This window comes from Vespula pensylvanica, chromosome 1, assembly GCF_014466175.1.
Source record: "Vespula pensylvanica isolate Volc-1 chromosome 1, ASM1446617v1, whole genome shotgun sequence".
NCBI classification, from domain to species: domain Eukaryota; kingdom Metazoa; phylum Arthropoda; class Insecta; order Hymenoptera; family Vespidae; genus Vespula; species Vespula pensylvanica.
The window spans coordinates 545,467-568,536 of NC_057685.1; the positions used below are offsets into that span (position 1 = coordinate 545,467).

General features: G+C 36.4%; 1 protein-coding gene and 1 long non-coding RNA gene across 3 annotated transcripts; both read left to right on the forward strand.

Moving 5' to 3' along the window:
- Positions 1-11,792: 11,792 nt before the first annotated feature.
- Positions 11,793-18,710, forward strand: LOC122634164 (putative inorganic phosphate cotransporter). Of its 2 annotated transcripts, XM_043822819.1 has the most exons (9): positions 11,793-12,401; positions 12,780-13,231; positions 15,495-15,754; positions 15,867-16,112; positions 16,221-16,305; positions 16,393-16,610; positions 17,001-17,150; positions 17,246-17,378; positions 17,621-18,710. In XM_043822819.1, exons 2-9 carry the CDS (start codon positions 13,171-13,173, stop codon positions 18,067-18,069), a joined length of 1,602 nt encoding a protein of 533 aa, XP_043678754.1. In that variant the 5' UTR covers positions 11,793-12,401; positions 12,780-13,170; the 3' UTR covers positions 18,070-18,710. The 2 variants fall into 2 exon arrangements, with proteins under 2 accessions (XP_043678754.1, XP_043678763.1); XM_043822828.1 differs by lacking the exon at positions 12,780-13,231 and having other exon boundaries at positions 11,795-12,401.
- Positions 18,711-21,920: 3,210 nt separating this feature from the next.
- LOC122634183 lies at positions 21,921-22,847 on the forward strand. Its single transcript, XR_006328322.1, has 3 exons — positions 21,921-22,289; positions 22,351-22,616; positions 22,714-22,847. It is a non-coding gene; the product is annotated as an uncharacterized LOC122634183 (long non-coding RNA).
- Positions 22,848-23,070: the final 223 nt, after the last annotated feature.

Genomic DNA, 23,070 nt, shown 5'->3' on the forward strand with positions numbered 1-23,070 from the left:
TATAATAGGTTTGTTTCTACGAAGGTATAAACAAATTTAACAGACAAGATTCATCTGATTTAAAACGACAGTGCGGTCGGAATACTCGACCGCATCCCGATTGAAAAGTTCCCTTTTCTCATTCACTTCTCTCTCTCTCTCTCTCTCTCTCTCTCTCTCTCTCTTGCATATTTTTGAAATTAATTAGATAGAACATAGTTATAGGAGAGAGGCAAACGTACACAAACGAACGAGTACATGTGCAAGAAATCCGCTTGCGAAAGCGTACCAAACCATTTTGTTGGCGTCCTCGTCATCCTTCTCTTTATCGTCCTACTGAAAACTGTTACAAGCTTTGCGAGCATCCTGATTGTAATTCCTATAGCACGCAGACGCGTCATTAAAAGAAAGATTTACGGGTAAAGATCAAGGCATGTCTATGGCCACGTTACCGGTTGTGGACGCGCTCGCATCGACTATGTCATCAACCTTTAGAATCGATGGCGTCTACTGTCACGCCCATATTGCCAATCTTTTAGTACTATGCTAATCCCTTTATGTTTCTATTGTGGCAAATCATCTTCTCTTTTTCCGTTTCTTTCATATGAATATGAATTTTTGTTCCTTAGTACGATCAAATACGTTTATACGATAGAATACATATAACGTTGAGAAATAATTATTAATAGTTATCTTACGTTCAAACAAAAACGAGAAAATTCTCGTGCAATAATATATCATTCTTGGCGTTGTCTTTTTTCCGTTTTAATGAAAAGCCATTCCCTTTTTGGCATTAATAAACGCCATACGAGAGAAAACGAGGAAATACATATTATTAGCATCTTGGCGGTTCTTCCAGTTCAGCCGATTATTCTTTAATATCCCTTGAGCACAGTTTCAAGATTCATGTTTGCGAACAATTTGCTAAAAACGAGCGATTATTACACTTGGTCGAATTTAATGGGATCGCAACTGTTTCCGAAAGAGATCGTTAAAGGAAAACGTGTTACGTCTACTTTTTCTTCTACCGGTTCCTTCAGAATTGCTAAATTGCTCGGAAAACGAACATTTTGTTTGTTGCGTAATTAATTCGAAACGATATGCAACGAACCGGTTAAGAACGAAACGATATCGGAGCATCGTTTTCACATGCCGAGAATATTTCAATGATTTAACATCTGTCTCTGTCCATTGTTTTACGGCAAACTTCGTTATGCATCTGGATTGCCTTAATTGTCTCTTTAATGGCTATCGTTTCTCGTCGGCACTCGGGGGTGGAAAATTTATGGACGTTGAGTACTCTCTCACACGTCACAGTATTACTTCGTTCGGAAATCGAGAGCACGATCTAACCTTGACCCGAATAACCAGCCTACGTTTTACGCGCTGAAGAATATTTTTCCTACATTTAACGATTCAATGAATATAATTCATCGATCGATCGAAAATACTTGAAAAGTACTTAAATTTTCTAATTTTCACGATTCTACGAAATATCATTTGATACGTCAATTTCACAATGGCGATGATCCAAAGAGGCTTAAAATAAATTCCATTCCTTCTTTCTCTATTATCCCTTCGAGGTGGAGAAAGGATTCGGTTCTAAGAAAAACAGACGGTGGCCAAACGCTAAATCTTTACGTGACTCCGTCGCGGCTCTCCGATTCGTCCCGCATAAGGATATATCGCAGCCAAACCAGTTTGGACCAGGAAAACATCGGGATCCTTCGTTTCTTTTTTCTTTTTTCTTTTTTCATCTGGACATTCGCCAACAGCGACAAGAAAGAACGTGGACCCTCGTCGTTCTTCTCTCCTCTTAACCCATCTTTTTCTTTTTCCTTCCTTTCTTTCCTTCTTCCTCATCCTCTTATTCCTTTTGACCGGCCGGTGAACCCTTTGCCAAAATTAGTCACGAAATCGGTAGGGTCATTCCTCGGAATATTCTATAGTTACATCGGAATAATTCTTCGTTTTATCGATCGATACTTTATCGTTGCAAGTAGAATAAACATGCGATCGAAAAGTTCGATCGGTCTTGCACCCATTTGTAATTTAATTCACGCAAAACATTATTTTTTGATCATTCTTCGAACGTATAATTATCGTTCGGTAATATTACTTTTAAGAATTCATCATTTTTGTCGCGAGCGATATGGAATCCACCCTCTTGTGTTTCTCGACGGTACCTTGTTCGTAGTGAAGTAGGACATTCTTGTAATTAAATTCATAATTACGATGAAGAATGACGAAAGTAAATACTCTGAAGAAATATAATATAAATAAAGATTCAATGGATCTCGCTATTTCAATTGATAGATCCGCCTAGTATGAAATGTCGAGATGAGGCGATCGTAAAAACGTGATTGAAATAGCGAAGGAGTATTGTAAAGGCCGTTCGAAAGAAATGCTTATTAAGAAATCTTTATAAACGTATTTGACAGCTCGTAAAACGAATAACCGAGCATCTTTTACTCCTATTAATAAGGTGGGCCATGTACTCGCGCGTTACAGGATGTAACGAGCGTTACCGAAGCGAGTATCCTTGAGTTTGACTTTCTGCATTTCGATATTGAAGGAGAAGAAGACGAAGAAGAATAAGACTAGCGAAGAGAAAGTCATGATGGCTATTCGAACGCATTGATTCGTAATAGGGGGTATAAATCTTCTTGTTGTATTTGCGAAATTCCCTTACTTAGTAATTATCCACTCGATTCTTTTTCCTCGCATTTGCAAAGTACACGAGATGATTCGATTTGTGTCACAAGCGAAGCACCTGGATTTAACAAAGCCGTCTCGTCGAGATTTAACTTCGAGAAATACGAATGTTAATTCGGAGAAATTTGTTTGGTCTTTCGTTTCAGAGAAATTTCTCTAAAAAAAGAAAAGGAAAAAAAAAGAAAATAAAAATATTCTGTATCTTCTGTTTAACGCGAAGAAGAAAGTTGAATCGATCATTCCAATAGGAAAAGTAGATACTATATGTAAAAGTCATTTTTATCGTTTTTACCATTAAGAAAACAAGACAGAGAATTTAATCATATCGATTTTTTCGTAACTTTCTTAGATCGGTCCTTCAACGAAAACGACCATTTAATCCGATTTTCGTTGATTAAACGGTTATGGTTCGGTCATATAATAAAGATGTAAATTTTGAAATTTCAAGAACCGGATTTCGAGTTGTCAAATATGTATTAGTCACATGTAAATATATCGTCGCTTTTGTGGCCGTTTTTCTAATAACATTTCAAAAGATCGTATAAAATTGATTCGATGTTATATAATGCTCTTCTTTATCAAAGTTTCAAAGAGATTATGTTTTATGGGTTTTTTCAAAAGATATTAATATAATTAATTTTCGAAACGCGTCTTACGTAATCGCGTGCTTTGTTATTCAAAAAGAATAGTAATTAATAATCATAAGTAAATACCTTTTGTATTATTCTTAGAAACCGCGGGGAACAATCGCATATATTTTTCAATATTTCATATATTGCAATATCGCGCGTGAAAATGAAAATCGATTAATTCCCACAAGAGAGTCGTGGAGAGTTGCCTATTATTATTCACTAGCCGCTATCAATTAACTTTTTTCTCTTTTTCTCGTGGTAAAGACCGACGTCCGAACGCTTTGACGAATGACCCTTGAAAGGCAACGATTACAAAGTAACATTCCAATTTATTAAAAGCTCCGTCGTTAAAAAGTCACGATTCTCGCGATTATAATTTTATACAATATCGTTTCTTTCATAAAATCGCGAAGAAATGGATCGAACAAATATACGAATGAAATAATTATTTTGGAATTATATCTACGAAAATATATAATAGTATATATATTATACGTACGCGAGAGAAATTATTCACGAGCGGGATCGCTTATCCGATTTCATGAATGACGAAATTGTTCGAAAATACGTGATACGAATTAGACCACTAGTATGTAGACGCACACCCACGTTTATTCAATTTTTCGCGTTCTCTTTCTCTAACGCTATATGTAAATAAGTTTTCGCCGTATTTACATATGTGTATTATATCATGGTAAAGATTTTGAGAGTCGTTACACATTAAAATTCTATTTTAATACAAATAAAGAAAAGAAGGAATGAAAAAGTAAAGAGAATATGAATACAATAAATTCAAACTTTTCGCATTACGATATTGAACCTTTTTGTCTATATGTCCGATAGTAGAAATCGAGTTTTTGCTCTCTTTGCAAAGTTCGCTATTGTCGGAAACGTTAAAGGGATTTTCACGAGAAGTCAATCAAATGCGAGCACTCCACTTTTTATTCCATAATGAAATACAATAACGCGAGTACCAAGATCGATATTTTTTACTCATCACAGATGGATATATCCATGTACATATATAATATACATGTTATTTCCGGTCGAACGAAAGTTTGTTCTTTTTCCATGCCTTCGCTCGAGATCAAATGATAGCACTAATGATAAATGGAATAATTCAATATAAATTATCGTATTCTTTCTTTTCTTTTTTTTTATTAATTCCATTTTCTTGCTTCCGTTTTAAAATCGTTTCTTCTAGTTTAAAAATTGATCCGACGTTGATGATATTTTTTTGCGAGTCATTTTAGACACGATGAGAAACGATTGGTCGTTGTTAATGATTTGTAGAAAATCAGATTTGTAGGAAATGACAGAAAGATTTCGATACGATTATATCGACATGAAATGCCGATTATGAAACTGGATTGTTTGAATCTTGATAAAAATATAATTACAAAAGATCATGAGTTCTTTATTTCGATCGTTCCTACGAAAAAAAAAAAAAAAAAAATAAAGAAAGAATCGTTACGTATTGCCACCTGGCAAATTACAAGTACGATCGAAAGATACCGTCGAACAATGTGTACGAATCAATTGTACAATGTTTACTACATTTTCTAATAATAATAGGATTAGGCTTTTAGAATAGGATTTTAAAAAGTCTGCAGAACTTCTTCGAGTTTAATGAGCGTAAAAATTCAACAATAAAGAAATCGAACAACGATACGATTTTTATAAGTTCTATACTTTATAAAATGCAATACTTTTCTTTTCGTTCGAAGAAAAGCATATTTCCGATATTAAAAACTTCAAACTATTTGTCAGGCTTTAAAAAGTCTTTCTTCTTCGAACGTATGCTTCTCCGAGATAGAAAATAATTGAAACGTTTGAAGAAACGAGAATGAGAATGCTTCTAAATGAGAATAATATCAAAGCTTCAAGAAAATACTGTAACTGTTGTCTACGTGTAAACGACAAGAAAATTAATATATAAATGAAGCAACAGATTGTTACCATTTTAGTGATATGTTTGTATATATTCGATTTAATATCTTTTGAAACGTGGAACATGCTGGTAATAATCAAGCTCGAGTTTTAATTGCTTTCCTAAGTTAACTCGTTTCTGAATTTACAGAAAATTCACTCTTCTCTTTTTTCTCTCTCCTTTCGATTTCTTTAACTTCTCACGTTCACTTCATCGTCGTTTTATCGATCTGCGAGATATTTTGTTGATCCTTAAAGCTTTAAAATAACACGACAAAGGCCTTCGTAGATATAGAATTACGCTTCTAAAGTCAACCTAGAACGTAGAAGACGAAAGTTTATCTCGCGGAACGAAAAGTAAAGTTTAATATTACCTTCGTTGAATTCCTTTCCGTTTGAGAATTTGAGCTCAATTTTCTACCGTAGCGAGCTTGGTTGCCGAAGCTGTTACGAATTTTGATTGGCTTGCACAAACTCATGTTTTTTTTATACGGTAACAACGAGGCAATATCGTTTTTCCTATTTCCCCTTTCCTTCGCAATCGAAAATTCTTGCAATAATACTCAATTGGTTGATACGGGAAGAACATGGAAGTCTCCATGTGGATATCAATTATCAGAACAATTACCTCCTTCGTAAGAATAAAACTCGAAGATCAATTCTAATTGAACTGTAGGAAAGCGACGATGCTATAAATAAACTACTCGTTAAAAGTTCTGGCAGGTAAGAACAGAGTGACTGTGATGCAATCCTAGGAAGTTACCTTTGGAAATACCATTTCAATCCGACATCTTAATTAATTATTTTCTTAAAGAAATCTAAAGCGATTTTAACGACTACGATCTTGTAAAATAATCTTCCGTTTCTCTCTCTCTCTCTCACACACACACACACACACACACTATCTCATTACTCGAAATTCATTGAAACAACTTGTAAATCCGTTATCTACGATCGTATCGATCGAAACGTCCAAGTTTTTTTTTTCCCCGGTTTCTCTTAGCAATACTGACTCATCTGCACCTGCAAATATTCCGAGGCGTCGTAACTCGCCTCTTTCAACGTGTCTTTTAATCAATCGTACGAAACTGACCGTTGATAAATATCGAGTCGTCTTAAAGTGCACGAAAGCAAGCCGATCGTAAAATAAAGGACGGATAGTATTAATGTCACGAAAGAACAAAACGCCTCCTCGTCGCCTTTAAATACTATCGAGCGAACTATTGCTCAATGTGTTTGTTTATGCAACTTCGAATGTACTGTGGATGATTCTTCTCATGACGCACTTTCGAGGGTTGGTTCATTGTCGAAAGAACAATAGTTATAGATAATGGATGTTAATTAACTATGGGAATAATTTTGCCCGAGGATCCTTTCAAGTTATAAAGTAAACTATAGATAACACGTGCCAATGTTAAACTTCTGCAAATTGCGAAAGCGAATCTTCTTGTTACTTTTCTGCATTCATGAGTCCCTCTTGGATAAAAATAAAATTGACAAGTACGTACTCGAACGTATACTTTTGGAAACTTGAACATGCTGTTTTTCTTAGAAAAGAAATAAAATTCATTCGTATTTTATCCAGTATTAAATAGTAATGGTAATAAAACACGATGTAAAACGTTTGTCAGGCGTTTGTACAAAGAGTCGAAGGAACAATTTTCCATAAGAGTATCGACTACCAACTTGGGAATCTCCTTGACACGTACTGTTCCACGTTTCTATCGTAGAAATGAAAGCGAAGAAAAAAAAAGACAAAAACGCCAATTTCTTTCGAAAAACAAGACGATATTTTTGAATTCAATTGAAATCAATTTTTTGTATTGCTGATATTTGCGAAACTTTTACACCGATTTATTCGTGAAAAAAACAGAGAGAAAAAAGAGAGACAGAAAAAAGAGAAATAAAAAGAAAGAGAAAGGTCTATGCCGTTGAATGAATTTCGAGGTCGGTTTTCTCAATTTTCCGGGACACTAATCTTGGACTATCCATTCTCTGTTCGCGAGAAAAATCGTTTCGATGTTCAGAAAGGGAGAAGAGACGAAAGAGAATTAAATGGCGAACGAAAGCAAGAAAATCGATTTTACAGTAACGAAAGTGCAATTCGCAGAGAGCTATTTATCTCCGCGCACGATCCTTGACACCCTTCGAGGGGTAATTCGAGTTCGCGTTCGAATATGCTACGTAATGTAATCCCTAATGTGTCGTGTGAGAGTAAGCGAGAGAGTCTACTCGCGATGGAGTAGAAACGCGTCCTCAGCTCCGACAACCGGTTGTCGCATCTTTTCCTTTTCGTTATATAATGCGAAGCATCGCAATTACTTATCTGGGCCAGATTCGAGATCGCCGATACAGAACACGATGTTCGATATATCTTGTATTCCTGTGTATATCACAGAAAGGAGAATTTACATCGGCTTTGAACACGCTTGGGAATAATTCTATGTTTTTTTTTTGCACGAAGAACTACGATAAAAAGTTTTATTTATAACGAGAGAATATTCGATTATAACTTATATTGGGATTCGGAAAAGTTCTTTCAAAGTTTGATTTTATTTCATTTTGGAACACAACAATATGATTTTATCATTCTTAAAATGTTACGTCGTAAAAAAGATTAATCGAGAGGTAAATAGCAAGAAAAGTGAACGCGTGTACAGTTAATACAAACTGCAAGATTATCGAGTAATCTTTCCAACATCGATGCGGAACTCGGAAGATAAGACGGTATTTGATATAGTCATAAATCTCTAAGGGATCTTTTCATAAAGAACGTAATTCGATATAGGAACGTAAAGTCGATATTCGTCTTATGGCATTGATACGATGCAATTGCTCTTAATACAGTAAAGATACAAACCATGATCGTACTTTCATATTGAAGATACAGATTACGAAAACGATTTTTCTTCTGGTATAAACTGGTTGTAAGTAAAATGGGATCGTTGGAATAGTACGCTTTTATGAATGATCAAAGTTATCCTAAAGTACAAGGTTGCTTAAAAAAAAAAAAAAAAGTAAATAAAAATGAAGAAATAGAAATCTACTTATATTTTACGTTTTGTGCTTCATTAAACTTTAGCGTATGCTACTGACACTCGTTGAATTTTTACCTTTCATTCGTTATAAATTATCCCGCTGACCCCTTGTCAACAATTGAAAGGATTCTATAAGAAGAGAAGAAAAATTTTATTCACGTCGCAACGCTTTAGAAAATGACAGCTTGTACTTCCATGAAGTACAAGGTTTCTCATCTCAACGTTCTTATATTTTCTTCGTGAGGTAGTTCCTTTGAAAACGCATTGAATATTTCCTATGAATTTTTTACAAATCATTCGAGTAAGCTCTCGTTCATCTTTAAGATCTTAAAGAACAATTTGTACGACTTGAAAAATTTTTAACAAGTTTTCATTAGACCTTCACGTTTTATTTTCAATCATTCCATCTCATTTTACTATTTGATTGTGTTACTACCGCAAAAAGAACTTCTTTCGCAAGAACAATGGGTCTTCTAAGTTTTAATCGAAACTGAAGAATTTCATTTCTGTTAGAAGACTAGCATATTTCATTTCTGTTAAAAGACATAGCATAGTGAATATTTTCAAGACGACACGGAGCACTCAAATGGTTTATTACCTTGTTCGCCTGAATATTGGCAACCCTCTGTACTTTGTCGATAATGTCACTTGTAAATGATATTTCGCCGATAATTTTTCAGGCTCCCTAAGATAGACAATATATACGTAAAAGGCAAAAAGTGCGATAATGATTTTGAATAAATAATTATAAATCGATGTAAAGCTCATTTCTTATATATTTCAATTATTTCACGGAGAAACGTTATAGATCGATTACGTAAATGAAATGAATTTATTTTGGGTTAAAATAAATGGGAATATAGTACATTCGCTTTGAGATAAGGAAAGTATCGAAATGTTTCGGGCTTGGTAGAAACAAACGTTCTAGTTGTCATGAAATCATTATTCCATGGCGCAGGTCTCTTGATTACGAACTACGATAGTCGTTAATAGGTTCCTTTGTGCCAATTTGATCTTTGTCTAATTGCAATCTCTATGCGTACGTTTGCATTGCAAAATTTTACAGTTCCTCCATATATACCTCTCGACATTGAACCAAATGACGATATTGGTTTATTCTCCTTTTGAATAAATTACAATTTTCAGTGAATTAAAATGATTGCATATTAAATTCGAAAACAATAGCTTATGATAAAAGAGACATATATTTCGCTCTTAAAGAATATCAATGGAATCAGAAAAAACCAAAACTAGAGGATTTAAACGGTTAATAATTTAAATTTCATTGTATTTCGTTTCTCCCTTATTCAATAGAGAAAAGAAAAACGTTTATACTATTTTTTCTCTCTAAAACGAAAAAGAATGACTTTTTTTGGTCATTTAACTCTCCCATTCTTTTTCATCCTGTCGATCTATCTGCGTATTTTTCAAGTCATCGTTTCAATCCTGCTGCAAAAGATTTCTCAACGACTTAAAGGAGATGATACATTAAATCAAGATAAAGAGAATAAAACGGAAAGCTAAGTTCCTGTTGTCGACGCCACGTTATATACGTTTTAATCATAAAATCACGTTAAAAGGATTTTTTTTTTTTTTTTGGTTTTTAGATTTTCAGGAATAACGGAACGAAATATATCAACCAATTCTCGCGTTATTGCAATTTCGCAAAAAAGAAAAAGGAGTATTTTGAATTCGATGAATAGTATAAAGTCGCTTACTATATTTTTTCTTTGTCGTCGATTGAAACAAAAGTATGAAGGATAACAAAAACTCCGGCTTATCGTTCAATCTTTCCTAAATCCGTTGATTCGTTTGTCCACTTGGGGATTTTTAAATCTGACGAAGAAGATCAATTAGTAGAGACAAATAAATCTCTGAATTTCAATTAAAATTCATTTGGATTCGGAAGGCTAGTGTCTATCATCATTTTACTTACGCCCGGTTAAAAATGATTTTCGAAACGGAGAACTATTTCATTAAAACATTTTCTTTTTTTATTTCTTATTTTAAAAGGAAAAAGCAGGAAGCGTAGAATTAAGAAATAATTCGACGTGCTTCCTTCTTTTATCTAATAAAATTCTCATTTCTTTTAACATATATTACGTGCACGGCTATCTGAGAATTTTAAATAACTTTCTAATAACTTTGAAGAAAAAAGCTATCTCTATGTAATAAAGTATCTTTTCTATTAAACATTTATTTTCCAAAAAAAAGAAAAGAACAACGCATCCGCGCTATAAGAAAGAATATCGAAAGATCGATACGGCGAGACTAAAAAATTTGCTTCTCTTCTATTAACAGCATCATCTAAAAAAATATTTTCATCGGTCGATAATCAAAACGTCGGTAACGTCGATCGATCGATAACAAAGCGTCGTAACAAACTCGCTTTTACCATTCTTCGGGTAATTTAACCTCGTCGATAAATATAACTTACAAACAGAGATTGATAAAAAGTTTAAGAATATTTCTTCGAAAGATAAATTTTTTTTCTTGAAAGAAATTAAATAATAAATATTGAAATAATTAAATAATTAATCAAATTCCAATTTTCTAACTTGAAGCTAGTGGTTCTCAGTACTTTTTATTTATTACTTTTTGAATGATAATATCACAACTATATCATTAAATTAATCTCTTAAACGATTTACGTGCAAATATTCTAAGCCTTATCTCAAGATTCCTGTTCTTGCATTATTTGAAAGAATTTTGAAGTTTCAAGAACGTTCACTATTATTATTACTATTATTATTATTAAAATACTTATTATTAAGATAATATTATAATCCGAGATAAACGAAAGATACAAAAAAAAAGTCATGACGAAACGTAATGAAAATGTGCTTAGGAAATGAAATCGCTTTAAGAAAACTATATTTACAACGCTTCTCGTCTCTCACTGTAACAAAAACAACTACTGCCAGCGTGGTGAAAAATTTATTGAAACGCCCTCGTAATTTTATCTTTTCTACGAGTTTTTTTTTCTTTTCCCTTTTTTTTTCCTTTACTCTCAGTTTTCACTTTGAAGCAATAAAAAAAAAAAAAAATCCTTTATCGTCCTAGATAAAAAAGGGTAAATACTTTCTTACAGATAATTTGCTGTATCTTTCTCTCGCGTTATAATTTTTTCGTCTTGTTATTACGTCGGAGGAATTGATCGTAATAAAAAATAATATAAATAGCTAAAACTGTTAGATACGAAAATAAAGATGATAAATCGAAAGAGACTTTTGCCCGTGGACTCCAATGACGAGAGTTTGAAGATCACTGACGCTTTCCCAAGTATAGCTACGTAAGTAGATATATCTATACAGGCATCCAATATGATGGAAATAAATAAAAGCCATTTAGTGATGACGCCAGAGTCGTGCCCCTCTCCATTTCGTAGTATGTATACACTTCGTTACGACATAAACGATGCAACGCGACGACACGATGACGAAGAGGAATAATAGGGGAGGAGAAAGAGAAAGATGAAACGAGGAAAGAGGAGGTGAAAAAGAAGGAAAACCTTTACGAAATCGTATCGGTCGCAACTAACGCCGGCAAACGGCAACGAGTCGCGGTCTGAGCTTCTTCTTTTCGAAAGAGAGAGTTCGTTCTTTCTTGCATACGTCTATGTGCGGCGTCTTTGTCTGAGAAAGAGAGCGAGAGAGAGAGAGAGAGAGAGAGAGAGAGAGAGAGAGAGAGCGCGGGGGAGAGGGAGAGAGAGAGAGAAAGAGAAGATTTGGTCGGTCTCAGACGCAGAAAAAGAACTTTTGGCAAACAGTGACGACCAAGCGAGTAGAGCAAACCGATTCTCTTGCCAGTGATTCTCCCAAAGTTTCGTGTGGATCAGTTTCTTTGGATTGAATCTGTTTCTTTCTTTTTTTTTTCTTGTTTTTATATCTTATCGAAGTGACCATCACACGAGACTTCAGTTCGTATAGCCAAGAATTTGTTAACGAGCATCTCGCGCCCGTTCGAAAATTATTCCGTTTTTTTTTCTCCCACCGATTCTGCAATATTTTAAAATTTCCAAGGATATAAAGGAGATCTTGTTTTAGAGATTACACTGTGATAACGCGTAGGAAAAAGAGGACAATGGCTTGCGATCGTAGTATAATGGGTAAGTAATCGATTATGTTTCTTTTTCTTTCTCCATTTTTTTTTTCTTTTTCTTTTTGATTCTTATCTTTTTATTTTACATTTATGGTCGCACCTATTTTGAAATGTAAACATCATTAATTGTAAAACATACCGTCTGTATTGTCAAGCAGTACTTTAACCTCACTGTCGCGTCTAATTGTATAATGATTATAGGCCTATTGGAGTAAAGCATCGCGCGTGGCACGAAAAAAACGATCATAACAAAGTTCTATTACAACCAGAAATTTATTTTATCGCGTTTAACGTACAGACGTTGGTTGATACCATATTTTTTCGTATGGCCTTAAAATTAATGTAAGAGACGAATCAACCACGAATTTTCCATTGGAAATTCTAGCATGGTTCATCGAACTCGTTCCTCAAGTGGAATTTTACAAAATATCTTATTGAAAGAAAAAATTGTACGGAAGCCAGATGTGCAATACCGACAATCACGATGAATAATGCGAGAGCGTGAGGAGGAGGAGGATGAAGAAGAAGAAGAAGAAGAAGAAGAAGAAAAAGAGAAAAAAATAGAAGGCGTAGTTCTACGCATTCGAGTTGCTCGAGCGTTAGATAAAGAGAGATTATCACGATCTTTAATAGCACGACCCGAATTAACGCATGTCTGACGTTAGACGACGGGGTCTCCACGCATTAGTTTATACGCTGACACTTTGTTTTCAAATCTCTGACGTCAGTTTCTATTTCGGTTGTCTTCTTTTTGTATTTCGTCGACAACGAAGAAAATGCAAATAGATGTTGGAAAACACGAAAGAGCCCAAGTTCTAGGTGAAGGTTGTTGCATAGGTAGTTACTATATTCGTTCTTCTCTAAATACCCGAAACGTACGAATTAACGTTTCAATATCTTTTCTTTTAAAGAATTTTTCCTTGGTTTTTAATCGATATTATTCTAAGGCTTAACGAAAAATCTCTTCAAGAAAAACGTTAGAAAAAGAATATGAATAATTAGGAATAAACTAATTGTAAAGAAAAGAAATATACATTTCGTATCTTTTAACTCGGTATGCAATTAAATTGGAGAACGAGTTCTATATATAATAATTTCGAAATACGATCGAAAACGTAAAACTTATTTACAGTCTTGATAAAACGCGTTGTTACGCGTTGTGAAACTACCAATCGTGGTAAACACAACAAACAAAGAAACAAATAAATATAAAGAAAAAAGAGAACAAAGGAAAAGAAGAATACAATCTTGTTTGTAGATAACGAGTGATATGTTAAGTGAAAAGGGTGAAGCTTCGAATCACAACTAGATCTAATATTGTACGCGCTTTTAACTGTATTATCGCACGAAGGATACACACACGCGCGCGCGTACACGCACGCACGCACGCACGCACACACACACACACACACACACACACACACACATACATGGGTATGATAAGTAATAGATTCCCTTGCGTGAACTAACACGCGAAACGAGAACGAAATAGGCAGGTTGATAAGTTCGTTTAACGTTCATGGACATCCGGCCTACCCTTTTCTCCTCTCCTCCTGTTATTCAATGTCTAATACACCGTTTTGTCATGACACTTAATAGACGTAATACAGATAAAGAGGACTCGTATCGTGTTTCGTTGATCCAGCTTCCCTGCCCCCTCTTCCTTCTCTTCCTCCTCATGACTCATGAAACGAACGTTATTAAAGTCGATCGATGAGATTTAAACAATGATCCTAATTGAATTCTAGAGAGAATCCGATATCTTCTTCTAATTCTCTTCTAATCCTCTTCTAATCCTCTTTCAATCCGTTACGTTGTAACGACGCAAATCACGGATCCGATAATGATCTCTCGCGATCGATGAATCCTATAAATCGTATCCGTAAACAAAGAAGAAAATTGCAGTATTACGTCGATCGTTTGCGTAATACCGATTTGATAACCATCGTTTACCTATCTTTCGAAAGAAAAAAGATGTTTGATACGACGAGTTAGTGTTTTGATATCTTTAAAGTTCCTATTATATACAAATTTTTATAGAGACATTTAAAGAAATAGATCTTCCATTCTTCATAATTAACGATCAAAAAGTCAGATAGAAACTAGAAAAATAACTTTGCCTACGACCTGTTAAGATTTATTTCAACTACTCACGTTTCCAAATGCCATATCGAACGTTTCGATTCTCCCCTTTTTCGATTTCGAAAGATCAGTTTCTCCGACGAGAGAGTTCAAAGTTCAACGCGAAAAGATGAAAAGGTCACCAAATCGAGTTGCTTTCGTTCTCGTTTTACGGAGAAAACTTCTATTTTGGTTTGTTCGTTCACGGTCTCGAACGAAAATGAAAATGCAATTGCTAATGAAAAAATGTATGCACAACGAGCGTAACGTGCATACGCGTGTAGGTGCGATTACGTTACGTAAAAATTTCTTAGAGACTTTGATCCATACTAACGCGCGTTTGTCATCGGTTGTCGATGATTTCCTGTCTTCTCCTATCGCATAATCTAAAGGTATACGTAATCTCGATGCAACCTGTTCTTCCAGAAAATAAATTAATTGAAATGATTTTTTCGCTTCGTCCTATTCTCGCTAAATAAATATCCTAAAGTGTAATGCATTTAAATATCTATAGATTAGATTTGATTGATCTAACGAAAGGTGCAAATTGACGCTTTTGTAATAAAAGTTTTATTCGATTATAACTTGACACCAATAATAACCTTATTAATCGTTAAAGACTGCTAAACATAAACTTCTGGGGCTTATCATTAGACATAAATAATCATTGGATCTTAAGACTTGCGCGAGTTTCAAAAAATAAATCATTCGTCTCCGTCGAATTTCTAAACGGTTTACAAATTTAGACCACCGACGATCACGTTTCGATCGAATAGCTATCGAATTAAATATTTAAACTTGATAGATGGGTCGATAGCGTTAGAAAAAGCGTCATCGAAAAAATCCACAGATGCCTCTATACACACAACTTTGTTACGCACGAATTCTTTGAATATTTAATATTCTGTAAAGTCGTTTACTTTCGAGAAATATTTTTCTCCGATGATCAATAACAGTCAATTAATTATCGGATTTTCAGATCGACTAACTTGCCTGCAGGTGTTAAACATTATGGTGATACTTGGTTTCATGTTGAACTATATGCTACGTGTTAATCTGACGATTGCCATCGTATCAATGGTAATGCCGTCTAATAAGCATTCACATTCCAATTATTCCCACGAAATCATTCCAATTGATAATAGCAGTTTGATGATTGAGACTGCTAAGACCACAATGCTAACTGGGAATGAGCCGATAAACGGATCGACTTTTACTTCGACGTTGACAACTCGACATGTACGTTATTTTCTCGATTTCTTCTGCTATGATATATTTTTCTATTTCAAAGAAAGAAATCTGAGAGTGTACAAGCGGACAAAAAAAAATGATCGATCGATTCCTTTCATAGGAGGAGTTGGAGCAAACCAGGTATCCGTGGAACGAATATGAGATCAATCTGATTCTTGGAAGTTTCTATTGGGGTTACATCTGTACGGAAATACCTGGAGGTAGATTGGCTGAAATTGTTGGAACTAAAAGAGTCTTTGGCTATAGTATGTTGGTGTCCAGTGGTATCACTCTTCTCACGCCACTTTTCGCGAAATTCGGATATGTCGCAGTCGCTGTACTTCGAATTGCTCTTGGTTTTATGCTGGTAGATATTGTTTATGATATACGACTTTCTACGACAATCATATATATATATATATATATATATATATATATGTATATGTATTTTTAATCGTCTGATTTTATAATTAAGGGTGCCACGTGGCCCGCTATTCAACCGATGACTGCCCGATGGATTCCACCGACCGAACGTAGCAAATTCGTTTCCAATATGATGGGTAAATTTCAGTTTATGTTTATATCGATGCTGAGAAAAGAAAAAAAAAAGTATCGAAAAACGAAATAATTCAATTTATTTCCCGTAGCATCCTCGTTGGGTGCGGCGATCACGTTGCCTATTTGCGGTTTTCTCATTGCCTCTCTCGGATGGGAATCTGTCTTCTACGTAACGGGAATAGTCGGATTGACGTGGAGCATAGCATGGTTCTATTTCATCTACGATTCACCCTCGCAACACCCACGCATCTCCATCGAGGAACGAAACTACATCGAAGAATCCATAGGAACTACCTCGTCCACCAAGGTATATAAAGAAAGAAAGAAAGAGATAGAAAAAAAAGAGAAAATAGATCTTTGCGCGTTTAATCAAATCGACTCGGTCCATCCTAACAAAATTAAAAGAGCTTCCTTCTCTTAATCGTGCTTATTTACGAGCAATCGATCATTCGACTAATTTCACGTTTAACGTCAGGCGTGACACACTTTTAAAATCTTTTTTTTTTTTTCTGTTTCTATCTATTTTTTTTTCTTTTTTTTTTTTTTCTTTTTAACTACAACGGAATTATAATGTATGTAACTGTCATACACAATATCAATTCTTTTCAACATTTATTTTCTCTTTTCTTTTTATGCGATAAAAAGAGACCTTGCATTTTTCGTAACGTTATATCTAGACTTCACCTTGTACGATTAGCATTTTCCGGTACCATGGAAATCAATTTTCACCTCGCTTCCCGTTTGGGCGATCCTGATAACACACGGATGCAGTGTATTTGGATACTTCACGGTTGTTAATCAACTACCTACTTATATGAAATATATACTAAATTTTAACATCAAAGAGGTAAGTCAAATCGGTCAATACGAATACAACGAAACGTATTTACAAGTAACGAAAAATAATTTTAAACGTTTTTATCGTTCTAATATTTTTTACAGAACGGGATGTTATCTTCATTGCCTTATCTCGGAAAATACATTTTTGCTTTAACGACTTCAACGTTGGCCGATTATCTTCGTCGTACGAACAAACTTTCGGTTACTGCTATTCGAAAAATTTTCACAACTTTCGGTATGTACTCGATATTGATATATTTTTTGTTTTTTGTTATTTGTTTCATATTTAAGTTTTCGTTGTTCCAGATATATACGTATATACATATATACACACATATATACGTGTGTGTGTGTATACGTATGTATGGACATATCTATCGAATATACAAATCTATCAAATATATAAAAAATATATATATATATACAAAATACACGCATACATATATACGTAGCCAATATTCAGAAATAATGTTTCAGCCGTGATGAGCCCGGGATTACTTATGATCGTACAAGCATACCTTGGTCGCGATCCTACGATGTCCGTGGCAATTTTTACCGTTGCTTTGACGATAAACGGTGGAGTGACAGCGGGCTATCTCGGAAACGGTCTTGACATTGCACCCAATTTTTCCGGAACAATATTTGGCATAGCCAATACGGTTAGCTCGTTTGGTGGCTTTCTGAGTAGCTTCATGGTTGGTTCGATTACCTATCAAAATCAAACGTTTGAACGTTGGAGAATAATTTTTTGGATTCTCGCGGCTACTTACTGTATAGGCGCTTTGGCTTTCGCATTCCTTGGTACAGGAAAATTACAAAAGTGGAATTTTCCGGAAGTCAATAGTTTCGATAAGAAGATGAAAAATTTAGAGAACGATGTTGACGCAGAAAACAGAGAACCGTTGACCAATAAATCACTTTCGTAATATCGTTATAATCGTATAGAATCACACATTTCCAAAGAATCTCAATCTATCGACTGACTATTATCACGAGCAAACACGTCGCAACTAAATAGAGAAGTAAACAAAAAATACCCTTGTACATATACCCGATGTATTGTTTTTCATGACGAACGTAAACGCGTTATGACTTTCAACGAATCAAAATAAAGTTGGAAACATTGTTAAGTACAATATGATATCGCGAGACGTAATAGTTATCGATTATTATTATCATGACACATTGCCATGTAAAAATATGTACAAAGTAACGACAAATACAGAGACAAATTTTCGACGTAAAAAGATTATTCGACGAAATATTTATTCAGGAGGAAAAGAAATGTTTTTACGATCAAGAGATAGGATTCTATGGAAGGTTACGAGAGCGTCGATAAGGACGATATCTGTTAGCTTTCGTAAGTAGATACGATTCCATCGGATGATACGTTATCGACGGATAACAAAGACTACGATAGTATTTCTAAAAGCGAACGAGTAGTGGCGCTGGTATTATCAATTTAAGCGTTCGATAGTTTAGCTATAACGAAGGAATTTAACATAGTAAACAATGAAGTTTCTTCGTGCTTTGAAATTTGAAATATATTCAGGTCTCTTTTATGTAATCGCTTCGTGCATCCTCGTTTCTCGTATTCCTGGGTTTAGCGTCTATCCTTCCGCAGACGACTGAGCAGGAGGTGGAGAAGAGAGAGGAGGTTACAACGAAGAAGACGTGGCGCAAGTGCGTCGCGGTGTCCGGCGTAGGGGCGCCCTGCGTTGCGGTGGTGCTCGCCGTGACGCGTGGCGCTGCGGCGCTCCACCGATGTGCCAGGAGAATAGAAATCCGAGAAGCTAAACGATGGCCGACCGACCGACCGACCGACCGACCGACCGATAACTCCTCCCTCCTACTTCTTCGCCCGCCGTCTACACACTGATATCGCGCGCCTTAGAGATCACGCGTTACGCCCCACCCTGCTGCTTTCCCCCACCACGGCCCCTCCCACGTGTTCCCCCCACCCCGACCGCCTCTCTGTATCCCGTTCCTTACTTCACTCTCTCGCGCGAGACGCACGAATTTATTACTACTTATCGGTGACGCTTAGACGTCCGTCGAAACTCGACGCTGTTGAATCATTTAGCGTTTCCACCGGAAAACATCGTGGTATCAATTTTTTAACATGACAATTATTTATCTAGGCTCGTTGGATTTATATTTTTACATCTATATACGTACGTTACATCTGTATCTAGCGTGTATTTATAATATATACATATTGTACGTTCATTCCTACAAATTATTTTTGGAAAAGATTTCCAATTTATTTGTATTTTTCCAACGACGAATCATCATCGTTAGCGTTTTACTAACGTAGAAATTACGATAAGATAAGAGAATTATAAAAAGAAAAAGAAAGAAGTGAGAGATCTATCGAATCGCGGATAGCGGTGCTCCGTCGTAATTAGATTGCTACTCTCTCATAACATCCGCGTTTAATTATTTCATCGTGATCGAGAGTCCACGAGCTTCTCGTAAAATATATATTTTCTAAATGCGTAAATTTACATAGAGAAATACAATAAATTTCGTACGTCACGCGTGTCACGTAGTATCGTTATTCCCACGAATACGGACGATTTCACGAGGACGTATTAAGAAAATGTCTCGAATGAAACAATGTAGTATCTTCCTTGAGTTGAAAGAAATAGAAAAATAGAAATAGAGAAATAGAAATAGAGAAATAGAAATAGGAAAATAAGGAAAAACATTAGACGGGCGAAAGACGAGTGAGGAGAGTCGAGAGATGAAAAATCCGTTCTGTTCGGTATCGAGACGATATCATAGGAATGTCTGGAATTTGCGGATTGCAGTACTGAATTCAGTTGCTATGTCGAGATTACGCGGATAGCAGGAAGTTAAAGGAGCGAGAGTTGGCTCGAATTTGCCGCGCGGGACCGCCCGCTCGAAGAAACTTTCGTCCGGCTAACAGACACGCGAAGAAGGAATGCATGCGTCGGTTACCTCTCGCGATCGACTACTGCCGCTTCGTCGAGTCTCATACTATCCTGTTACCTTGTGATTAACTAAGGTTTAATCAGCTTTACAAGCTAAACTTCTTTTGTCAACATGCACGTGCATGATAATCCGGATGCTATCTTTCCAGGCTTGCTACGAGGCTCGATGATTGTCGGAAATGCTTTTCGTCGATACCACACGTACTCCGTGTTCCAAGCTCTTGTCTCGAAAAACGTATATCATCGACAATGAATCGAGAAACGTCCTGTTTCCCTGTCCATCCGATCAGACTCTAGCTTGGATCTCACGCGAAGATCGACGTATCACCACGAACTTTCTTATATCTCTGCGAACCTAATACTCAAATTCACAGAATGTTAGACGCAGTCTCCTCGTTCGCGGATGAGACAACGAAGGTGAAAAGAGATAAAGAGCGAGGCAATATGGAAAGCGACGTCTAACGTTATACGTTCTTTCTTATTGATCTTTCTACCGCATCGGACCGTATGGATTATTTCTCGCGTTTCTTTTCCTTTTTTATAATACTGCAACGATCTAGAGTTTTATTCGTCGTTGCACTCGAAGAAAAGAAAGAAGAGATGCAAAAAGGAAAACAAAAGTCGTGGAAAATCGTACTTCTTACGCGCTTTATTCGAGCAAGAAACACGAAACATAAATGGAAAACCATAAGGTCGAGGTACAGAACGAACGTGTAAAAAGAAGGAAAAAAGGAAAATTCGCAGAAGCTGGAAGGTTCAAGCGACCTCCTTATTCTTGTTCTTCCCTGATTCTTACGTTCGCGAATTGATCGCACAATGTTCGCGAACGCGCGAACAAAACGCAAAACCTTTCGCGGCACGCCATTTTCTCGGCGTAGTCGACGTGAACGACGACGCGACAACGACTGCCATAACGACGACTTGACTTAATTTATTTATTTTTTCTTTTGTTTCTTTTCTATTTATACTGTGTTCCACGATCTTGAGAACATAAAGGTGCAAAACGTCGAGTGCGGAATAAGAATACAGACATTGTGCAACGAGTAAGGTGTAATTAACTCTGCGGGCGGTTGTCGCCATCGGGAAATTACGGCATATAATGACGGCCTGACGTGAACGAGCATGAAAAAAAACGGACAAGTTTTGCTTTGAAACGTGAATTCGATGGTGATTATCGCCTACGACTTACGAAGTAGCTTTTATTGCATCGTTCGTAACTCGATTTCAAACGAATCGTGTTTAAATGGAAATGGAATGGGAAGGAAAGAATCGAGAAGGATGGACGAGAGAGCATGACGACGCACCATCGGCAAAAAAATGTCGGAAACTAGAATCGAAAGAAGAAGAAGAAGAAGAAGAAGAAGAAGAAGAAGAAGAAGAAGAAGAAGAAGAAGAAGAAGAAGCAGAAGAAGAAGAGGAAGAAGACGAAGAAGAAGTAGGAGGAGAAGAAGAAGACGAAGTCTCGACGGTTTATTAAAGGGTTCTCCTAATAACGTGTTTGAGAGTAAAAGAAGAAGACACGCATCCATGTTCAAAGTATCCTCGAGTAAGAGAAAGGTGCTGATGGCGGAGGAGCGAAAAGAATGGTCGAAGAAAAATGTCGGAGGGTCTAACGCATCGAAAAGCATCTCTCTCGGCAGCAGTTTACTTATAGCAGCCGCCCCCGATTCATGGGAACATCCTCCGGGCAACGAACGAAACGTTCTTGCTTCCGAACGGTCCTCTTCTTCTCCTTCTTCTTCGTCGTCGTCTTCATCGTCTTCTTCTTCTTCTTCTTCTTCTTCATTTTCATCGTTTTCTTTTTCTCCTTCTTCTTCATCTTCATCGTTTTCTACTTCTCCTTTTTCTTCTTCTTCGTCTTCTTCGATTTCGATTTCGAGACACGAGCATGTAAACGGAGCCTCTTTCTAGACGGTAATTTCCGGGGAATGCGCCGATAGCCCTTCTTCGTTCGTGTCGAAAAACGGTGTACCTTTGTACCTCTTTTCTCCTTCTTCCTTTTACCCCATTTTTGTGATCGATGGAAGATGGTCCAGGAGTAAACACGACCGCTACAATTATTTCCATCTTTTAGCAGTGTTCGTCCAACGTCGGCGTTCATTCTTTTTGAAAATAATTAAATCCAGGATCGAATCGTAAAATGCGATGGACGCTCGTAAAGATAACAGAGAAAATAAGAAATGCGATTCGTAAGTACTGCAGATGTAAATTCGTATAACGATTTTCGCAATAAATTTCTTTAATACGTAGGAAGATCTGGTGCTCGTTAGTACAGCGAGAAGGGTACATTGCCTTCGAGAGAAGCAAGGAGAGAAAGAAGAAAAGGAAAACGAGAAGCAGTGAAAGGGAGAATAGGTACGTAGGGCAGGTATGCGGGTGAGAAACACCCGAGGCGCATCCAGATCCGCCCACGTTTAAGTCGCACACCCGCGTTGCTGGCCGGCACTCTTCCATCAGGACTTGCCCCTTGGGCTTTTTCGGAAAGAGGGAGAAAGAGAAGGGGAGGGAGAGAATGAGTAGATGAAAGAGGAAAGAGAGAGAGAGAGGGAGAGAGAGAGAGAGATAGAGAAAGTCGTGGTAAAGTCTCAGGACCCTAACAGCTCTTCCTTCCAGGTCTCCTCCACCTGCAGAGAGAAACACAGCTCGTGCACGCGATCCACGACCGAACGCCCCCGCGGGCACACGCCGTCATCGCGCCAGCTTTCAGGAAGGAGGAAGATCCAAGAAGAAGAAGAAGAAGAAGAAGAAGAAGAAGAAGAAGAAGAAGAAGAAGAAGAAGAAGAGAATATGTTCAAAGAATATTCGTTCTTGGTACGACTTTTATACTACATTTGTCTTGAAGATTTTTAACTGATTCTTCCTAGTGGATTTTTTAATCGGAAAATATCGATTAATTATTAACTCGTACATTGTCCTTGTTTGTTCGCGAAGGCTAGTTCGTTGTTATTTTTTAAGAACCGATTAGGTGGA